We start from the raw sequence: 20,693 nt of genomic DNA, 5'->3' as shown, positions 1-20,693 counted from the left end.
GTTCCCAGGCTGCATGGTGTTGGCTAGGGGCTCTGGATCCCAAGCAGAGGTTCAAAGTCTTAGCAGATCAGCACTAGGGTAGGAAGAGAATTTCTGGAGTCGCGTGACCTGTGTTCACCTCCCCAGCTGCTCACCCTGTGTGGGAGCTCAGCAGGGTCCCATCACTCAACCTTCATCTGCCAAGGAGGGACGGGACAGGTCTCCAGTCCCTTCTCTGAAGCCCCGGGAGCCAGACGTGTTTGGGAAGTTAGTGATTTTTGTATTTTAGAAAGTCCTGCATAATGAGCAGCAACATGTAACCTGCACAAATATTTTCACAGGAAAAATCTATGACTGTTCACACAACAGGGGGCTAGACTACAAACAGGTTTTGCCAGCAAAATAGTGAAGAAGAAAAAAATATTTTGTGGGGGTGAGAGGGAGCTTTTGGATTTTGGAATTGCAAGCAAGGGATAACCCCAGCTCGGAAGGGTTGCTGTGAAGATGAGGAACGGTACACTGCTCTGAGCCCAGTCCCTGGCCTGGTGGGTGCCCACAGATGGTGGCATTCTAGCGATGCTCTTAGTGGTGGTTTTAATACCATCATTGCCATCATTACCTTCTTCAAGCCTGGCCCGCATTTCCCTCTGGCAGCAGGACTCCTGAGCCCTATGCCTGGGTGGCAAATATGGGCCCCCTTTGGATCTGAGGCCCCATTTGTCCACAAAGTACCCTCTCAGTGGGACAGGAGGCTGAGAGGCAGAAGGGAGGACCTTGGTGGGTGATGCCTACATGGCTGGTCCTTTGGTCAGGGACAGTTCTCTCCAAACTTCCCTATTTTGTAGAGCCCTTTGAGGCCTCATGAGGTTTGGCAGGGGAGGAGTCAAGTTTCGCCACTGTTTCTCCCAGGCTGTTTCATGCTCTTCTGGCAGGAAGGGCAGGGTGGGGGGTGTGGGGGGTAGGGCACAGCCTAGAGGCCCTTCCTGACTGCTTCCTCCTGGGATTCCTCCTAGAACCTGCCTTGTTCTCTACTCCATTCTTCCTGGGTTTCACAGAACTTAGAGAAGAGCAGGCAACAGCCTTCCCAGCCCTGCTGGCCTTCTTGGAATCAGGGAAGTCACCTCCTGGCACCCCAGAGTTGGCAGGAGCATTTTGGCCTGGTGGGCAGGCCATGAGGGAAATTGTCAGCCCCTGAGTAGAACTTATAAGTAGCCAGAGAGCGTCATGTGCCTGTTCCCGGGCCTGGCCGCCCTCCCTCTGGCTCCCTGTCTCTCTCACTAGGGTGGAATTGGGGGCTGAGGTGGGCCCTGACCTGGAGTTCACCCACCTGCCACCTGGGCCAGGGGAAGGGGCCAGAGGGTGTATGGGGGAATAGGGCCATCCTGGTGCTGAAGTTGTTAGGACTGTGAGAAGGAAGAACCCCAGACTTTCCAGGCACCCGTTCTTTTTTTTCTCATCCGACAGTCTAACTCAAGTTGTTGCCTGGCTTGCCCCCCTGACCCTACCCCACTTGCCCACTGGGCCCCAGCGGCTTCCTAGGCTACAAGCTTGGCATGCTGTGCCCCACTGCCCCCCCACCCCAGGCCAGGACTAATGGTGGTTTAACCCCTAGGCCGGAGCTGCCCCTGAGGTCCAGCTGACCCCCGCAGAGGAGGCCCAGCAGCGCCTTGAGAGGATCTTCACAGCTTCTGTAATGGCACCTCTCGTGTATGGTTCCCCAGGCCCTGGTGCTCCTCTGTGCCGAGGCTGGCAGCCAGACTGTGGGTGTCGGGGGGTGGTGCCGGGGGGAGCATCTGACTATGGAAGGATGGCTCCATGGCAGCCTGGGGGCCCTCACATGGCCTTCTCACCTGAAGAAATAAGAGAAGGGCTCTCTAGAGAGTCTGGGTGGTGAGGCCTGTTCCTCAAGGGGACCCAGAGCCCTGCTCCCGTGGAAGGGGACAGCCAAGGGGATCCCTCTTGGCTGAGGATCCAGCCTCTTCCTCTGGCCCCATTTTCTTGCCCTGGAGGCCGTGGCTTGGTGCCAGGGCCTGGTGGCTGGTGAGGCAGGGAGCTCATGCTCCCCTCTTTTGATGCACTGGCTCTCCAGGCCCAGTTGGGGCCTGTTAACTCCTTGCTCATTCCTTATAGGCAAGGCCCAAGGCCTGGCTGACTTCACTTCCTCTTCAGAAAGGTCTTTAAGTAAACAGACAGAGACAGGTGAAGTCCGGCCCCAGGGTCTGCCCACAGTCTCTTGGTTCATGGGCAGGTGGCCCCGGTGGCACGGTGCCTCTGTTTGCCATGGGACGGTGTGCCTGCCTGCGAGTGGGACAGGGGTACAATGGGGGATTGAGGAAGGGGTCCTAGACTTGGGGCTGCTAGTGGTCTTGTTCTGAGACTTGTTCTATGGCATTCTGCGCAGGGGTGGCAGCCTGGAAGGACAGCCTTGGTACTGGGTGTGGCACCTTTTTGTGTGTTTGGAGGACGGGACAGCCCTGTTCTGGGGTCTGCTGGCTCCAGGGGACCACTTATCTCCAGGGCATTGGCTGATCTGGAGATAAGGCCAGAGCCACCCAAGGGGCCCAGGCCCTAGGTGTGGGGAGGTAGTCTGGCCTGACAAGCTCATAAAAGAGCCTAGTTCAGGGTGCACTGGACATCCCACCCAGGGGAGACTGTGGCCTGAGGCAGAGTGACATACTCCTGCCCAGGCCACAGTGAGTGACTTAGCAGAACGTCTTCTCCGAGACCTCTGATGATAACAGGTATGCCAGGCTGGGCCTCTCCTTCCGGGTCTGGCCCCTCCTGGACTGGGCACAGTTCACCTGCCCAGGCCAGCTTCCCATCCTGGCCCCTGAGCTCTTCCAACGTCCACCCTGCACCCTGCGCAGCCAGAGAGAACCCACCCACGTGATCCAGAGTGCTTGCTGAAGGGGACATGCCAATGGTCTGCTTGTCTTCACCCCTCTTTCTCTCTCTCTCTCTCTCTTCTTTCCTTGCTGCTGTCAGCTGGACCCTGAGGCCGCCTCTCCTGCCCACAGCCAGGTAGGGTGCTCCTGCCCCGCTCAGGAGCCCTCCGCTTCCTCCAGCGACCACCCGCCACCCCTGGCCCGTACCTGGGCTGGCGTCTGTGCTCGGGCCTCGTGCTGGAGTGTAAGGCCTCTTTCCTCTTCTGGCTTCCACCCGGTGTCTGGGGGTGGGTATCCTTGGAGGAGGCGATGCCCGAAATTTGAGATGGGGCAGTTCTATGTCAGGTCCCTGGTGAGCGTCTAGACGGGATGTCACCACTCGAGTCTGGCCTTGTGGCACATGGTTTTTAACCACTGGAGCCCAAGAGCCTGACAAGAGTGTTGGTTTCTAGGAGTTTCAATTCTGCTTACTTCTGGCTAGAGAAAGCGAAGAGGCTGAGCCCCTCCCACCTCCTACCCGCAGTCCCGGTGAGGATGTGGCATGCTCTGGCTCCACCTGCTGGCCAGTCTGGGAAACGTAGTTTTGAATTCATTCTAAAGGATTAATTCTAGGCCCCGCCCGACCCTATGACCTCCCCCCTAGTTTGTCGGGTTCCAAACACCTGATCCATAAAACGTGTCCATTTGAGACAAAGGTTTTCACCTATATCGTGTGATTTGAAAAAAAAATGAATAAAACATTGTTATTTTTTTACAAAGTCACATTTCTTCAAATAATAATGAATTAGCTTTTCCTTTCTTTTTTTTTTTTAAAGATTTTATTTATTTATTTGACAGAGAGAGATCACAAGTAGACAGAGAGGCAGGCAGAGAGAGAGAGAGAGGGAAGCAGGCTCCCTGCTGAGCAGAGAGCCCGATGCGGGACTCGATCCCAGGACCCCGAGATCATGACCTGAGCTGAAGGCAGCGACTTAACCCACTGAGCCACCCAGGCGCCCCTCCTTTCTTTTTTTAAAATGTCTTCATTTAACAATTTAAAATGTTGCTGGCCCCATAGCAGTCCTGTTAGAAGGGTGGTTTCATTGGCCAAGATTCCCAGAGCCGGAGGCCACGTTTGGTCCAGGCTGCTCTCTCTTGAACACAGAAGGGCCATCAGCAAGGGAGAGGGGGTTACGTGAAGCCAGGACCCAACCTGGAAGTAGAACCTGACCTCTTTTTCTTTCAGCTCCAAGAAATGTGACAAAGAAAAGACTTATTATGTTTCCTTGTCCTTCCCGATCCCTCACCCAGGAGCTCAGTGACACAAAGCAGTGTCTGCGCCTCAGTCTCACGTCTCCTCTCAGAGACTGACTGTGGCTCACAGCTGCTCCACTGCCCATCCGCGTGGCACACAAGGCTTTCACGTGTCCTTCCCAGCCTCCTCCCCCCACATATGGGGCTGTGCTATTTCATGCCCTTGCATGGCCTTCGCCTGTCCTTATGAGGAGGCACGAGGCAGGAGTGGAAAGGCTGGCATGTGCCTCCAGGGGCGCGTCTTCTGGAGGGAAGGCCAGGCCGAGGCTAGGATTCAGGACCCGCAGCTCGCGTTGCAGTATAGTGGACACTTCTCTCCTCGGGGCTTGAGGAAGCAAGCACCCTTTCCCAGATTGGTGAAGGAGGGCCTTTTGGTGGGCTGAAGGCAGAAGCTGGGCATGAGAGGTCACAGTAGCAGTGGGCGGTTGCCCAGGGGGCGGTGTGCGGGCTCAGGACGCCAACCCTACAGGCTCCACAGGGAGGTGGGGAAGAGGGTAGCTGAAGGTGGCATCTGGTTTGCTTTTTTGTGGTCTGTTGTCTTCGGGCTCGAGTTCGGAGTGTCCCCGTCCTTCCAGACTCTCAAGGCTGGCGTGGTCCCTGACTCATCCTCATCCTCATCCTCAGGGCTCCTCAGGACCACCCCCCATCCCCTGGCTTCCCCACCTTCTTCCTCTGACACCTCCGATGTCCCCTGTTCTGTTTCTGCCCCCCAACTCTTCCCCTTACCCAGAGGCTCCTCCAGAAGCACTTCCCTTCACATGTCTGCTCTCCTGACTCTTTTCCAGAACAAGGACTGACTTTTTATCCCCTGTACCCCCATAGGTGAAGACAGAAGAGCAGATTGCCGCTGAGGAGGCCTGGTATGAGACAGAGAAGGTGTGGCTGGTCCATAAGGATGGCTTCTCGCTGGGTGAGTCTGGAGCTGCGCAGGGAACAGAACGCCCGGGTGGGCCTCTCAGTTTTCAGGGCCAGGTGTGCCTTCTGGGTCTGGTGAGGCCTGGGTGATGAGTGAAGAGAGCCCCATGATAGGGTGGGGAGGAGGCAAGACCACAGAGGGCCCAGAGAGGGTGGCAGAGGTCCCCAGGCTTGTGTCTGACTGTCTGTCCCCGCTCTGCAGGCAGTCAGCTCAAATCTGAGGAGCTCAGCTTGCCGGAAGGGAAGGTGCGCGTGAAGCTGGACCATGACGGCGCCATCTTGGATGTCGATGAGGATGATGTGGAGAAGGTTTGCGGGTGGAGGGCACAGGAAGGGGTCTGGGCAGGACGGGCCTGTCCACTGGCGGTGCAGGCAGGTTCTGCATCTTCAGTGCCTGCCTGCCTGTCCCGTCACACAGGCTAATGCTCCCTCCTGCGACCGTCTGGAAGACCTGGCTTCACTGGTCTACCTCAATGAGTCCAGCGTCCTCCACACGCTGCGCCAGCGCTATGGTGCGAGCCTGCTGCACACGTACGCTGGCCCCAGCCTGCTCGTCCTCAGCCCCCGGGGGGCCCCCGCCGTGTACTCCGAGAAGGTGCGGCAACCCCGAGGCTACCATTGCTGCCTCACCAACCCGTCCATGTCCTACCTACCCCACTTTCCCTGGCTCCGTGCCTTCCCCTTGGCGTCCCACTGGGCTCCTGTCCGCTCTCACAGTTGACCTGGCAAAGAGGAGTCATTTCAGGGGGTGGGGACCTGAGGCCCTCTCCCTAACCTCCAACAAGGCCAGAATTGGGCTAGAATCTGCATTTCCACGCATGGCCTTAGCCTCAGAGTCCCTCAGCCCCCTGGCAGTAAAAGGCCCAGAAAGGCAGACCTTGGGAGTGAGGGGTGTCTGGGTGGGACCTGCTAAGAGCCTTACCCCTTCCCTCCATCCCCCTCCCATCCAAGGTGATGCACATGTTCAAGGGGTGTCGGCGAGAGGACACGGCACCCCACGTCTACGCCGTGGCTCAGACCGCATACAGGGCCATGCTGATGAGCCGCCAGGACCAGTCTGTCATCCTCCTGGGCGCCAGTGGCAGCGGCAAGACCACCAGCTGCCAGCATCTGGTGCAGTACCTGGCCGCCATCGCGGGCACCAGCGGGAACAAGGTGTTTTCCGGTGAGACAGGACACCTGGAAAACCTGAGAGGGGCTGGGGTTGGCAGGGCCTCTTAGGTGCCATCTCTTTTCCTCCCTGGCTTCTCTGTGTCCCCCAAACCCCCTGGGCAGCCTGGCCAGTGTAACACTGAGCCTCTGCATGCTGGGGGAGTAGGCCTGGGCTGGGCCTCTGGAGGCTTTCCTTATGGCCCCGGGCCTGTCTTCTGCAGTGGAGAAGTGGCAGGCTCTGTACAGCCTTCTGGAAGCCTTTGGGAACAGCCCTACCATCATGAACGGCAACGCCACCCGCTTCTCCCAGATCCTCTCCCTGGACTTTGACCAAGCCGGCCAGGTGGCCTCAGCCTCCATCCAGGTGAGGGACCTTCAGGGTGGTAAGAGATCGGCCTGGACTCAGGGCATAGAAACCAGTCTCTCTCCTGCGCCTGGTTTTCCAGGGATTCTACCCCACGAAAATGGACCCTGGCTCTCAGGGCTGGTTTGCTCCACTCTGGGCATTCACCCTTCTGCCCCCCGTGTCTTCTGTCCCTGCAGCCTTCCGCCCCCCCCCCCACCTCTGGCCCTGAGTGGGGCATGCCTCAGTGTCCTGCCCACTCTTGCGGTTGGCTGCACCCTACTCCTGGGCCCTGGCCCTGTGCTAAGGGGCTTCTCTCTGGCTAATTTCACCCAGGTTAAGACTGGCTTGTCAGTAAAGTGAGGTCCAGCCAAGGCTGACCCCCTACCAGACTAAATGAAACATCTCACCATGAAGTGCCCAGTTCCCTAAGAAGACTGTTCCCCAGGGGCCTGGGCAGGGCAGCAGGGCCCCTCTGGGAGCTGGGCCTGTCTTCTTCCAAGCCTGGGGGGAGCTAGCCTCTGGTGGAGGGTCAGCTGCCGCTGCTTCTTCCCAGGGGCCCCATTCTTTCTGGTGTGGGGTAGGAGGGGCTTGACAGGGCTCCACTCCCTTCGCCCATACCCTCCCATGCTGTGCTATAGACGATGCTTCTGGAGAAACTGCGTGTGGCTCGACGCCCAGCTGGTGAGGCCACGTTCAATGTCTTCTACTACCTGCTGGCCTGTGGGGATGGCACCCTCAGGTGAGATGGGGCCAAGGAAACGGGGCCAGGCGTGGGCTGGTGCCCTGGCCTCCAGCTCACTCCTGGCTCCTGGATCTTGTCACCTGGTTGCATCCCATCCCATCTGTTTACTATAGGCTTGCCACACATGAGGTCCAAGCTAAGGGGAACTACCCCACGGGAGTTCCTGAGCCCTGGGCACAGAATTCAATGTTCCCGGAGCCTTGCTAGGACCTCTGTGGCCCCAAAAACCAGGTCTGCAGAGGAAAGCACAGCAAGGCACGGGTGGTCAGGGACTCGCCTGTAGTCACCCAGCTAGTGTGGGGCTGAGCGGTTGTTGGGTCCACACCAGAGCCGAAAGCCTGGCCTTTTTCAGCGCCCTCCAGCCTGGCCCTCCCTGCCATCTAGGCTGGTTGTCTGCTGGGCTCTTTCCTTTCGACCCTCAGACTTGCTGTCTTTATTCTGCGGAAAAAGGATAAAAGGATAAAAGCAGCTCCGGAATATTATCCTCCTTAGGTCTTCTTGTCGCTGAGAGCCCGGTCTCTGTCCTGTTTGGACTCACGCTGCAGGCAGATTCCTTGCTCTCTTTCAGGGGTCTGGCTGGACACTCTTACCAGAGCATCTCTGGTGACCTGGCCTAGGGAGCCCAGTGCTCTGACCAGGCATCCAGGCCAGTTAGGGAAGGTGGCAGCCTCTGGCCTGACAGTAGGGCCTGATGGGCAGACAGAACTCAGAGTCTGGAAGCTGGATCCGTCCGTCTCCACCCTGGTAGGGAGATGGCCCTTGGCATGGGGACCACACACCGTGCTGATGCCTCATTTGTACCCCTAGGACAGAGCTTCACTTGAACCACTTGGCAGAGAACAATGTGTTTGGGATTGTGCCACTGGCCAAGGTGAGGGGCTATGGGGACAGGGTTGGCAGCCCTGGGCCTTGGGAGTGGGGCCGCCTCCAGCGGCCTGGAGCATCCCGTGGGAGGACCAGGAGCTGGGCTGCAGCTGGGCAGCTCTCCCCAGCCTTGCCCTCCCAGGGCCCAGAAGCAGGAGGTGCGCAGGGAGGGACAGCACCTCTGAGATGTGGTGCCTGTGTGCCCATCTGTCCCTGCAGCCTGAGGAGAAGCAGAAGGCGGCTCAACAGTTCAGTAAGCTGCAGACCGCCATGAAGGTGTTGGGCATCTCCCCAGAAGAACAGAAAGCCTGCTGGCTCATCCTGGCTGCCATCTACCACCTGGGGGCTGCAGGCGCCACCAAAGGTAACCTGCCAGGGGTCTTGACCACGCAGCTTGTCGCTGGGAAAGCTCGTGGAGGCCCCTGTCCCTGCATTCGTTTGTCTTTACCCAGCATAGACATCTCTGTTAGCAGACTCCCCCCATTGTCTTCCCAGTCCCCCAGCTTGGAGCAGAAGGCTTCGAGCACCCAGAGAAGCATTTCTGCCCCTGGACTTGGACAGCAGTGACACGGAACACTGTGGAGAGCAGGGGGGTGGCAGTTTGGAGGCTGAGGGGGAGGAGAAGGGCTCTAACTCAGAGCAGTCCCCCTGAAATAACTCTGCTTTTTATTCCCTCCCTGACAGAGGCCCCCGAGGAACAAGCGGGTAACTGACCTTGGCCCCTCCCTGGGGGGGTAGAGGCCACCTTGTCCCATCTTGGTGGTGGCCCTGGGCTCTCTCTGGGGACTGGCTTGTTCTGTCCAAATGGAGGGGACTGGCCTGGGAGAAGTCCCTGATAGAGCGGGGAGAGGGTGCCTGCTGGCCCTGAGGCTTTTCAGCATCCCAGGCCTGGCCGCTCCGACTCATTTTGCCTCCTGATCCCGGGGCCTCTCAGGATGCCCTCCATGGGGCTCAGATGGGGTAGGGTGGGCTTGCGTCTTGGGGCTTTCCGAGGCCAGTTTTCCCTGAGTCTTCTTCCCTTCTCACCGGTTTGGTAGCAGGGGTCTCCTCCTCTTGCATGGCAGGGTGGAGACCACTAGGGGGCAGCAGGCACCGCGGTAACCAGTGGGCTGCCGCTCTGGCACTTGGGTTTGGGGGCTTGTGAATGGCTCGAGCTTGGCCTGGCTTGGAGGAGCTCTGCTGCCTTCCTCTGAGATTACGGCGATGGGCGGGCACTCGGAGCACCTCTTCACCCCTTCCTCCCCTTTCTTAGAGGGGCACTGCCTCTGAACAGCCCTTGGGCTTGGACTCCATCTTTCTCAGAGATGCGAAGGGACCGAGGCTGTTGGGGCAGGGGCGAAAAGAGAAAGCCCTGGTGGGGGGGTACTGGTGGGCGGGCGGGCAGGCCGGGGCTCAGAGGAGCAGGTGGTGAGGAGTCCAGGTCCTGCGATCCCAGCGGGAGGCATCCCTGCCAAAGAGAAAGCAGGCTCTGGGTTAAAGAAGTTGTCTCCAGACTGCATCGGTGGGCAGAGGGGTAGGCGTGTGGCTGTGTTTTGAGGAAGTTCTTCCACTCGGGGAGGCACGGAGACCAGGTTCCCTATGAACCTGTAGTTGTTCAGCGCCGCCGGCCGGCGGACAGGTCTGGGTGTGTCGGCGCGCGTGCCTTGCCGCGCAGGGTCCGTTACCTCCTTAGGGCTTCCAGAGGATGCGTGCACATGTGCACGTGTGTGTGTCTGTGTGTGTCCGTGAGTGGTGTCTTTGTAGGTGTGTGTGTGTGTGTGAGCGACCGTAATTACATCCGTAAACGTTCTCCTTTGAGATTGTGTCTGCGCTTGTGTGTATTTTTGTGTCTGAGTCTGAATGTGCTTCTGTTTTCTCGCCTGCTCATCCTCACGAACCCCCTCCAAACCCCCCCACAACCACCACCACCACAGTCCCTTCCCGTGAGCCTGGCGGGCTCTGTTGATGACTGTTTGCTAACACGCTGTTTTTCTTTGCATGCTGCATGCTGGTCCTTTGCCTTACAGAAGCTGCTGAAGGTAAAACCTTGTTTCTTGTTAGCTTTCCCTAATTGCTGTGATTAGACACATGTCTGTCTGTGTGGGCTGTTCCCTTTCCCCTGCGGCTTCTTCCTCTTCCCCACTGTTGGGCCGCGGGTGGGTGGCGGTGGTCTCCCCTGGCAGCTGCCTAGAGGTAAGGGAGAGGGTCCCGGTGCATTCATGGAAGGGGGAGGTGCTAGAACACTCTCATGACGTGTCCCCCACAGGCACAAGTGGCCCTTGCGCTCATCACAGGCGGCCTGGTTCACCCTCTGAACTGTCCTTCCCCGTGCTGGCATCCCTGAGGCCAGGCCCTGTGGAAGAGATGTTTGGAGCTGCCTGGGTGCCCTCTGGTGGCAGCGGTGTGGAGTTCCCTCCTCTTTTAGGACCTCAAGGGACGCCGGAAGTGCGGGCAGCCACACTCCCTCGCTTGCTCACCAGCTGTCCCTGTTTTGCCTAAAGCCCTTCTGATGTCATCAGGGCTGGTTTTAACTCCCAAGAGATGCTCACTCCCCATTTCTTGGCCATGGGAGCCAAAGGGCACAGCGGTCATCAAAAGGACTAAGGAGGAAGACCTGAGATGCCAGATCCTTTCTTTTCTTTCTACCCCGTAGCTGGGCGCAGGCAGTTTGCCCGCCACGAGTGGGCCCAGAAGGCCGCATACCTGTTGGGCTGCAGCCTGGAGGAGCTGTCCTCAGCCATCTTCAAGCACCAGCACAAGGGCGGCACCCTGCAGCGCTCCACCTCCTTCCGCCAGGGCCCTGAGGAGAGCAGCCTGGGAGATGGCACAGGTGCCCAAGCCCCTTGGCAGGTGGCTGTGGTTGGGGGGCCCCAGCGAGGCCTCACTGTGGTCTGCTCTGGCCGGGGCAGACCACAGGGGCGAATAGATGCTTCCTTCAGAGGGAGAGACCCAGCCCCAGGGCCCCACGCTGACTTGATTCTGGGTGACTAGAGAGTATACCCCCCACGGGGACCCCAGGGGCAGGAGGGAGAGCTGATGTTCTTGCCCTGCAGGCCCCAAACTGAGCGCACTGGAGTGCTTAGAGGGCATGGCGTCTGGCCTCTACAGTGAGCTCTTCACCCTTCTCGTCTCCCTGGTGAACCGGTGAGTGAGGGGCAGGTGAGGGGGGGTTGGCCGGGAGCTGCCCAGCCTCCTGCTGAGACAAAGGGGGAGTTGATGCCTCCGGGCTGGTGAGCTTGCCGAGGCAGCACCATTCTCCACCAGCAGGGGGCTCCCTGGCCTCACAGGCGAGAAGAGGCGCGTTTCCCGCCTTCCGCCGCCCCCCACCACCAGGGTCCTGGGCATCAGGGCAGGGATGGAGATTTGTCTGGGGCAGAGAGGGATGCCTGGGTGCCATGGAAAGACCGGTGAGGCCTGTTCAGCGGCACTGCCCCGGCCAGGCCTGACCCAGTCTCTCCCTGTGAAGGGCTCTCAAGTCCAGCCAGCACTCGCTCTGCTCTATGATGATTGTGGACACTCCAGGCTTCCAGAACCCGGAGCAGGGTGGGTCAGCCCGCGGAGCGTCCTTTGAGGAGCTGTGCCACAACTACGCTCAGGACCGGCTGCAGAGACTCTTCCACGAGCGCACCTTTGTGCAGGAGTTAGAAAGATACAAGGAGGTAACACTTGACCTTGCCTCAGCTGGATGTTCCCCTCCTACCGCCCGCCTCAGCCTCCTGGGCCCCACTTTCCCCACTTTTGCTGTCATTTCTGTCTTCCTGTGCACCCCGGAGCGGTAGTCTTGTCCTGCCCCAGACTTCGTCCTTCCTTTGTAGAGAATTTGCTCTCCAGGAAGTTGCAGATGTACTCGGGGCCCTGAGAACCCCTCCTTGCCCAGCCTCGAGGCACCCACCTAGGCCCCATGAATTGCCACCCCACAGTTCCTGTGTTCATGTGGGTCCGGCCGGGCCTTCCCTGGCTCCCGATCTCTTCGGACAGTGATTGGTTATGTAGGGCCCCTTCATAGAAGGGTGTCCCAGATGGGACAAGATCTAGAAATCCTACTTCATGGGCAGGTGAGATGAATGAACTGGGGAGGATATTTATCTTGGATGAGAGAAGATTCAGGAAGCAAATGACAGCTGTCTTCAGGTGTTTCAAAGATGACGGTGTGAAGTCGAGAGTAGGCTTATTCTGTGTAGTCTCGTCAACAGGTGCGAGTAGCAGGAATAGGGGACTTTTGCTCGGTGTTAAAGAAGCTTCAACGAATTTTAGCTGTCCAGAAAGGCCATGCGGTGTCTTGGGAGGTGGCGAACACTTGTCAGAGGGGCTGATGGAGGGGAGGAGCTCTAGAGAGGGATGGAAGGGTGGACTTGCTGGCCGAGCGCCCCCTCCTGGCCTTCAGCATAGGGCTCCACCCCACAAGTGGCCTGCGCTCACCACCTCTCTCCCTTCCCTCCTAGGAGAACATCGAGCTGGCATTTGACGACTTGGAGCCCACTGTGAATGATTCCGTGGCAGCTGTGGACCAAGCCTCCCATCAGTCCCTGGTAGGAATTGTAGCGAGGGCCTGGGCTGACCCTTCCTCCCCTCATCTGTCCCTTTCCCTCAGTCGAGCCCTCACCGCCATGTTGGCTGCTGGGGTTGCTTGGCCGGTCTGGCCAGGACGACGGCACTTTTTTCTGCCCTGGTGCGGTGAGAGCCTCAGCCCCTGGGTGTCTGAGCTCCCTCCTCCCCAGGCCCTGTCCTGTGCCTGGCTGAGCCTCATGTGTCTGCCAGGAGCCTGATGTCTCCTCCTTGGTGGTGAGAGCTGGGCTGGACCCAGAGGATAGAGTCATCCCTCCCGCTGTCCCCAAAAGATGGGTGCGGCCAAGCAGAGTGGGTGAGGAGTCTGTGCCTAGCTCTAAATGGGAGCCCTCGCCGCTCACCCCTCACCCCTCCACCTTAGGGACAGGCTTTGTGACACTTTGGACGGGGGTCTTGGGCACTCTGCTGCCTGGGGGCCGTTGGCCTGATGAGCACTTGGCATCTGCTGACTGTCTTCAGTTAGGGAAGTTTCAGAAGGCACTTTACTAGAGAACTGATGTTCCTGCTAGGCTGCTGCTCCCATCCTCTGCTCCGACCCCTGCCTCCTCCTCCCTCTTCCCTGTGGGCAGGCCCTGCTGTGCTAACAAGGGGGTAGGGTCCTAGGGAGAGTGAGTGTCCCCTGGGACTAGTACTTCAAGTGCCCAAGTTCCATGTCCCCGCTAAGGGAAGCTGGCTTTTCTTTTCCTGACATCTGGGTTCCCATGCTGGCCTCCGCTGAGAGCCTTTGCCACTCCCAAGAGATGTGGGGAGTCAGTCCATGTGGCTTAGAAGGGACAGTGTGTCAGATAGTGTGTTTGGATGGGACTTGGCCATCTCTTCCCTTCTTTGCTCTCCCTGTCTGAGGGACCTTGGCACCTTTGGGGACAGGAGCCCCTGGATGTGGAGTCTGCCACTCACTGTCCCATGACTTCATTGCCTGGTCCTGCCATGCAGCTCCAGACCCTCTGGACCTTAGCTCCCTGTCCGTCCTTGGCCACATTCTGCTTCCTCCTGCTAGTCACACTGACTCCCTCAGGCAGCCATGGGGTGGGGGGAAGATGCAGGCAACTGGGTGCAAAGAGAGAGAGAAATGGCACTTTTCTTACTTCTCTTGTTTCCCTGGTCCCCAAAGGCCAGGCAGGAATGGGGTGTAAGAAAGGTTCCATCCTTGCTCAAGGAAGTCTTGGAAATGTCATGGAAAAGGCAGCTCAGACCAGATGCAGCCACAGGCCTGGTTTGTGTGGCCCGCATAGGGTTTTTTTTTTTTTTTAGATTTTTGTTTATTTACTTGACAGAGATCACAAGTAGGCAGAGAGGCAGGCAGAGAGAGAGAGAGGAGGAAGCAGGCTCTCTTCTGAGCAGAGAGCCCGATGTGGGGCTCGATCCCAGGACCCTGAGATCATGACCTGAGCCGAAGGCAGCAGCTTAACCCACTGAGCCACCCAGGTGCCCCCCGCATAGGGTTTTTGAAATCAGAATCCTCTTAAAAGCTGGAGGCTTTACAAGGCCAGTGTTATTCCGGGACAGCGGCTGGCTGCAGCTGACGGGCAGCCCTTCCCTGTAGCTGGGGACATGCGCTCTGCCATCACCCCGACTCCACCCATTCCTGCACTTGAGTTTCTGACCCTGCAGGAGTCCCACCTGTGCTCAAAGCCCTCCTCTCTGGGATCCTCCCTGTTTGGGGGCTAGGGCACCCCACAGCCGTTGCTGGCTGACAGCTTCCTTTGGCCCATGCCCCCTTCCCGGGGCCTTCCAGACTTCATCTCATCTCATCCACCTGGGAGGCAATGCCTCAGGCTCACCCACGGCCCTTGTGACTTCTGAGAGGATGAGGATGGTTCACGAGAAACCTTCAGCCTTTGGTGACTTTGGACACAATTCCTAGGCGGGAGATTTTGCTGTGGGCTTCTCTAACACCGTCCGGCTCCCTTTTCCCCTCACTGCCCAGCTGCCCCACAGGGTGTGAGCTGGGAGTGGGGTGTGTACTTGTGCGCATGTGTAGCAAGTTTATAGCTTGTGGTTGCGCCGGGGGCTCCATGGGACACGGTGGCTTCTCTTCACTTCTCTGCAGGTCCGCTCGCTGGCACGCACCGACGAGGCAAGGGGCCTGCTCTGGCTGTTGGAGGAGGAGGCACTGGTACCAGGGGCCACCGAGGATGCCCTCCTGGAGCGCCTTTTCTCCTACTATGGCCCCCAGGAAGGCGACAAAAAAGGTAGATCGTACCCCTGGGGGATTCTTTGGCTTCCTCTCCTGAGGACCCACTTGTATGAGTTGAGACGGTACTGCCCAGAAGGTCTCACTGAGTCCCTGGGCTTTTTCGGGGCCTGTGCCCTGATGATCTGACCTTTCCTCTTCCCTCCCCCAGGCCAAAGCCCCCTCCTGCGCAGCAGCAAACCACACCATTTCCTCCTGGGCCACAGCCATGGCACCAACTGGGTTGAGTACAACGTGGCTGGCTGGCTGAGCTACACCAAACAGAACCCAGCCACCCAGAACGCCCCCCGGCTCCTGCAGGACTCCCAGAAGTAAGAATGCTACTCACCCTGCCCATGTCCCATCCCCGGGGCTGGTTCTGGGCTTCCTGGTCTCAGAGGCCCCCTCACTAGCAGGGTTGATGGCCTCAGCTTCCGGAGAGGGAACAGCCAGAGCCAAGTGGTCTTGGGAGCCTGGGGGTGGCCTCTTGGAGTAGAAGTGGGATGCGCCTGGTTGGAGGGGCCTGTAGTTTGAAGTTTGAATAGCACCCCCACGTTCTTCATAGAAGGCAGGAGTAACACACAAAACAAAATGAAACAAAAGGAAAACACTTAAAAAAAAAGATTTTATTTATTTATTTGACAGAAAGAGACACAGCAAGAGAGGCAACACAAGCAGGGGGAGTGGGAGAGGGAGAAGCAGGCTCCCTGCTGGGCAGAGAGCCCGATGCGGGGCTTGATCTCAGGACTCTGGGATCAGGACGTGAGCTGAAGGCAGATGCTTAACTGACTGAGCCACCCAGGCACCCCACAAAAAACACTTTCAAAAATGAGGGACCTGACTTAGTCGGAAGAACATGCCACTATTGATCCCAGGGTTATGAGTTTGAGCCCCACACTGGGTGTAGAGATTACTAAAAAAAATAAAATAAGATACAAATAAAAACTTTAAAAGAAGGCAGGAGTAGCCTTAGAAATCCCTCAGTCCCATAAGGCCCGTCATCCATTTGTTTATCTAGCAAATAATTATTGGGCGCCTACTCTTTTTCTTAGGTACCTGGCAGATGGCAGTAAATAAAACAAAACTCGCTGCCCAGTTGGGGGCAGGTGGCGGGGGGGCCAGGCAGATAACAACCGGTAGATGTCATACACAGATTATACGGTATGATAGAGAGTGTTGGGCTCTAATCTCTCCTGGCACCCTGGACCTCTGGCCTCCTGGTGATGGAGAAGAGAAGATCACACTTCTGTCCCCAACCCCCACCCCATGGTTTTGTCTTCTTCCTGTTTGTAGATTTCCCTCCAGTTTCTCTCTAGGGTATGGGGTGTGCAGCCCCAGGCCAGATAATCCAGACCCCTAGCCAGGGCGATATGGGGGACTTAGGGGTGTCCTAGGAGCAGGGAGGCCGCCCTCTCCTAGTCTCTCAAAGTGACTTCTTTCCCTCCTTCACCCTTCCACCTCTGGTAGGAAAATCATCAGCAACCTGTTTCTGGGCCGGGCGGGCAGTGCCACGGTGCTGTCGGGCTCCATTGCTGGCTTGGAGGGCGGCTCGCAGCTGGCCCTGCGCCGGGCTACCAGCATGCGGAAGACCTTCACAACGGGCATGGCGGCTGTCAAGAAGAAGTCACTATGCATCCAGATCAAGCTGCAGGTGGTGAGTGAGCCGGTCTAGGCCCCAGGGCCCTCTCGGGGCTCCTCTGGCCATTCTGGGGGAGCCCTGGCTTACCCAGTACCCACTCAGCATCCCTCCTCCTGGAATTAATCGCTGCTGGTGGGTCCTCTGCTCAGTGCCACTGCCCGAGCGGCCCCTCAGGCCTCGGGAGGGCGGAGTTGTCCACGCTTGGCCCATCTCAGCCAGCGGCAGGATGCCTGCCATCCTACAAGGAGTGGAGACGCTCTCCTGGGCACCAGCCGGGCCACCAGGAGCCACTGAGGCCTGTCCCTTTCCCTTTGGCAGGACGCCCTCATTGACACCATCAAGAAATCAAAGCTGCACTTCGTGCATTGCTTCCTGCCTGTAGCAGAGGGCTGGGCCGGGGAGCCCCGATCTGCAGCCTCCCGCCGAGTCAGCAGCAGCAGCGAGCTGGACCTGCCCTCGGGAGAGCACTGTGAGGCCGGACTTCTGCAGCTGGACGTACCCCTGCTGCGTGCACAGCTCCGGGGCTCCCGCCTGCTGGATGCCATGCGCATGTACCGCCAAGGTGGGGAGGGTCCCTCTCTGCTCCTGTTTCCGTCTTCCAGAGCTGCTCCCCCCACTCCCCACCTTCCACATGTGACCTGCCAGGCTAGAGGGGTACTGCACCCCTCCTGTCTCTGGGCTAGTCCTAGATCTCTTAGGGAGGGGGGGTGGTTCTCTCCAGCCCAGTCTGTTCCTTTCTCTTTTTCTTTCCACCCCTGGCTGACTCCCTTCTTCCTCCTCTCCCTTCCCTTCTGTATTCCAGTCCTCTTCATCCCCTCCCCACAGGCCCCTTTCACACAACCCCTTCTTCCCCTTTCCCTGTTCTGCCGGCAGCAGCAGACCTGTGCCCACATAGAGCCATCCGCTTGGAGGTGCTAACTACCTCCGAGAGTGGGCTGGGCCATACTCCCCCCTCCCCCGCCCTCACAGTGAGAAACGAGGTGCTAGATCTTTCTGAGGCACTTACAATTCCCAAGAAAGGTCAGCCTGACCCTTGACCAATGCGGGTTTGAGCTGTGTGGGTCCACTTAGACGCTGGCTTTGTGTAGTGCTGTGAGAGAAATGTATTTTCTCTTCCTTAATAACATTCGCTACTTTGCTGTAACAATACGGTACGTCCCACACATCGCACACAGCAATGTGTCCATCGACTGTTTATGTTATCAGTAAGGCTTCCGGCCAACAGGAGGTTATCAGTCGTTATATTCGGATTTTTGACTGCACGGGGGCTGGAACTTACGTTGTTTAAGGGGCCACTGTTCAACATTGTTAAAATATTTATAGCAACCAGGCACCCATTCTGAACTCACCCTACACATTCCTCAGTTAATCCTCATAATACTCATGAGATGTTGGTACCATTACCGTCTCCAGAGGAGACTGAGGCTCAGAGAGGTTAACCAGCTTGTCCAAGGTCACACAGCTCACGAGTGGCAGAGCGAGATCTGACCCACACGGACCAACTTCCAAGTTCATGCCTCTCAAGTAGGGTTTCATTTGCCTGGGAGGTTGTGGGCTGCCGGATTTCTGCCCTTGTTTCCTTTGCTAGGAGAACTGGCAGGGTCCCACCCGCCTGTAGCCAGGTCCCGTTGAGGCATCCCCATGGACACCATCACTTTTCCTTAGCATCCAAAGCCACAGATTGGGCTCCCTGCCCTGCTCAAAATAAATCATCGATCTGTCCCCACGTCTTGATATGGAGTTGGTGTTTATTATTTCAAAACCAGATTGTTACCGCTCTGAACCAAAATCAATGTGCTTTACTCAAACAAGCAGATCGATGAGGCCGGCAGCAACAGCAGGCCCCCCTCCCCTCGCCCAGCCCCCAGCCGCCATCGATAGCGCTGATGATTAATTAAGATGCCAGGCGTCCAGACCTGCTATCCTGGCCCATCAATTTAATTGCAATTCAGATACAATCAATAGCTCACTTTGTCTTGGCCCCTCAGCGGCCCCCGCCTCCTGTTTCAATTATCGGGCACATGCATCAGCCTCATCTCCCAGTTGGAGGCTTTCCCGGAGCTAGCAAGGCCGGTGGAGCGGAGTGAGCCCCCGACGGACTCTCAAGAGCCCGGGTTTGGAGTCCCGCTCTGCCTCTGGCTGCAGCCTCTGTGACCTTGAGCAAGCCCGGCAGTCCTCCTCTTCAGCCTCAGTCCCCAGGCCTGAAAGATGAGTTGGATCTGGTCTAAGGCCTCCTTTCAGTTTGAAATTCTGTGAGTGTGCGTGAGTGGGTCTCTCGGTTCTCTCCTGTTGGTTTGGTCCCGTCAGGTGGCTCAGGGTGACCTCCTACTGGCCACTATCCTGACCTTGTTCCAAGCCAGAAGCCATCTGACCCTTGTCCCAGCCTCAAACCTATGCAGTAGGTAGGTCTTTGCTGGAGGTAATGCTCTTCAGGAAAAGAGAATCTAGAAGTCTTCGGGTCACCTGGCCTAGGGCTCAAGGTCAGGATGGGAGCAGGAAGGGCACCCTTTCTGTATACTGCTTCAAGGGACCGAGGAAAGGAAGGGAGCATTTTACTGAGCACCCACGTGAGCCAAGCTGTGCCTTCTACATATTCTCTCATTCAAACCCCATGACTACCGTGCAGAGTAACAGCAGGTCCCCCCTTGAAAGATGGGGATAACAAGAGTCAGAGATGTTGAGTGACTTGTCCAAGGTCACACGGTGCCAAGAGCCAGGGCCAGGATTCCAACCCCAAGCCCATGTACTTTTCCTCTCAGCTACTCTCTATGGCCTGATTTCCTTTGTGCTTGTTAAGTCCTGAAGACAGTGTTCTCTCTGGGTGTAGCAGAGTCATAGACTTGGAGGCTAGAAAGCATCTTTCTTCCCCGTGACATTCCTTCCAAGGTGGCAGCCGTGTCCTCTGTTCACACACCTTACTGACAAGGCGCTTGCATCCCTCTAAAGGAACCCGTTCCCCTTGTAGCCCTACAGTCCCCTGGGAGGGCAGCTCACACTGTCCTAAAGCCCACTGTCCTAAAGCCCACTGTCCCTAGTCCTGCCTCTTTCCTCCCCACCCTCCTTTCCCAGGCCTGCCCCAGCCCTAGGCTCTCCTCCCCCAGCAGCTTCAGCCCCTTCCGGTGACTGTCCTGTCCTGTGCCAGCAGCCACCTGGCGTGTCAGGAGCAGGCAGGACATGGACAAGCCTGCCCTCTTTCTAGGTTACCCGGACCACATGGTGTTCTCTGAGTTCCGCCGCCGCTTCGATGTCCTGGCCCCACACCTGACCAAGAAACATGGGCGCAACTACATTGTGGTGGATGAGAGGCGGGTAGGTCTGGGCCCCAGAAGCCTCACCGGACCCCCTTCCTTCTGCCCCGACCCCTCCGAGCAGCTGCCCCTCATCCCCTCGAGAGAGCCCGGCTGCCCCTTGCTCAGGCTCCTGATTTTGGCCACCCAGGGTCAGAACAGGGGCCCGTGGCCACCAAGCTGTGCCAGTCAGGAGAAGGTAGCCTGGGGCGTGGCCTGTAGGGATCGGAGAAGAGCCACCCTCTTTGGAGGCCAGAGTTGGGGGTCTCCGCTCTCTGGTGAGCTCGTCATCATCTACAAGTCTCCCAGGTGGCCGATAAGAACTAGTGTTTCGGGTGTTACCCTGGGTAGCCCCGTGGCCTTGCCTCCTGAGTCACAGACCCACATTCACAGACGCCTCGGAAACTTCAGGACCTGCCAGTGTCCTGGGTGACCTTGGTGTACATGTAGATGACTCACCCCACAACCCCCTTCTCTCTGACCCCTGACCTTTATTCCAGCCTCCCACTCACGGCTACACCCAGGACCTTGTCACCCCTGGAAATGCTTCACCTCAGAAATCTTAAATCCCAACATGGCCTTCCCTGCCCACAGCCTCCTGCCTGAGCACCTCACTTCTCTCCTCCTCTCAGGACACCTGCTCTTCGACCCTGTTGAGACCTCTCATTTCTGGACCCCACCGCATTTTCTCTGCTCGGCATTTCCTTCTGACTGTCTTTCCCACTCAGTCTCGATGCCCTGCTCCAGCCCTCCGGTCACATGGCCCTCATCACCCTCAGCTCTCCCACGCCTCCCACAGCACCTGCCCTGCCCCACCCCCACGCTGAAGGGCCAGCCTCCCGGCATCTGCGCTCCTCCATCTGGGGTTCCCAG

The 20,693-nt window shown here is 57.9% G+C and overlaps 1 protein-coding gene across 20 annotated transcripts in view; it reads left to right on the top strand.

The window, feature by feature from the left end:
- The window catches only part of MYO18A (myosin XVIIIA), a 94,667-nt gene that overhangs the window by 43,622 nt on the left and 30,352 nt on the right, over positions 1–20,693 (top strand). For 6 of the 20 annotated variants that reach the window (XM_045984514.1, XM_045984513.1, XM_045984515.1 and 3 more), the window contains 21 exons: positions 1,592–1,669; positions 2,965–3,000; positions 4,980–5,067; positions 5,275–5,381; positions 5,491–5,667; positions 6,024–6,237; positions 6,446–6,588; positions 7,209–7,309; positions 8,120–8,183; positions 8,396–8,540; positions 8,861–8,881; positions 10,183–10,194; positions 10,809–10,985; positions 11,209–11,299; positions 11,622–11,814; positions 12,598–12,684; positions 14,772–14,913; positions 15,067–15,226; positions 16,362–16,548; positions 16,852–17,095; positions 19,733–19,842. In XM_045984514.1, coding sequence (XP_045840470.1) covers positions 1,592–1,669; positions 2,965–3,000; positions 4,980–5,067; positions 5,275–5,381; positions 5,491–5,667; positions 6,024–6,237; positions 6,446–6,588; positions 7,209–7,309; positions 8,120–8,183; positions 8,396–8,540; positions 8,861–8,881; positions 10,183–10,194; positions 10,809–10,985; positions 11,209–11,299; positions 11,622–11,814; positions 12,598–12,684; positions 14,772–14,913; positions 15,067–15,226; positions 16,362–16,548; positions 16,852–17,095; positions 19,733–19,842 — 2,577 coding nt within the window. The other 14 variants (XM_045984527.1, XM_045984524.1, XM_045984522.1 and 11 more) reach the window with 7 other exon arrangements.

Source organism: Meles meles, chromosome 18 (assembly GCF_922984935.1).
Source record: "Meles meles chromosome 18, mMelMel3.1 paternal haplotype, whole genome shotgun sequence".
Taxonomy (NCBI): Eukaryota; Metazoa; Chordata; class Mammalia; order Carnivora; family Mustelidae; genus Meles; species Meles meles.
This window is presented reverse-complemented; position numbering and strand designations above follow the sequence as displayed.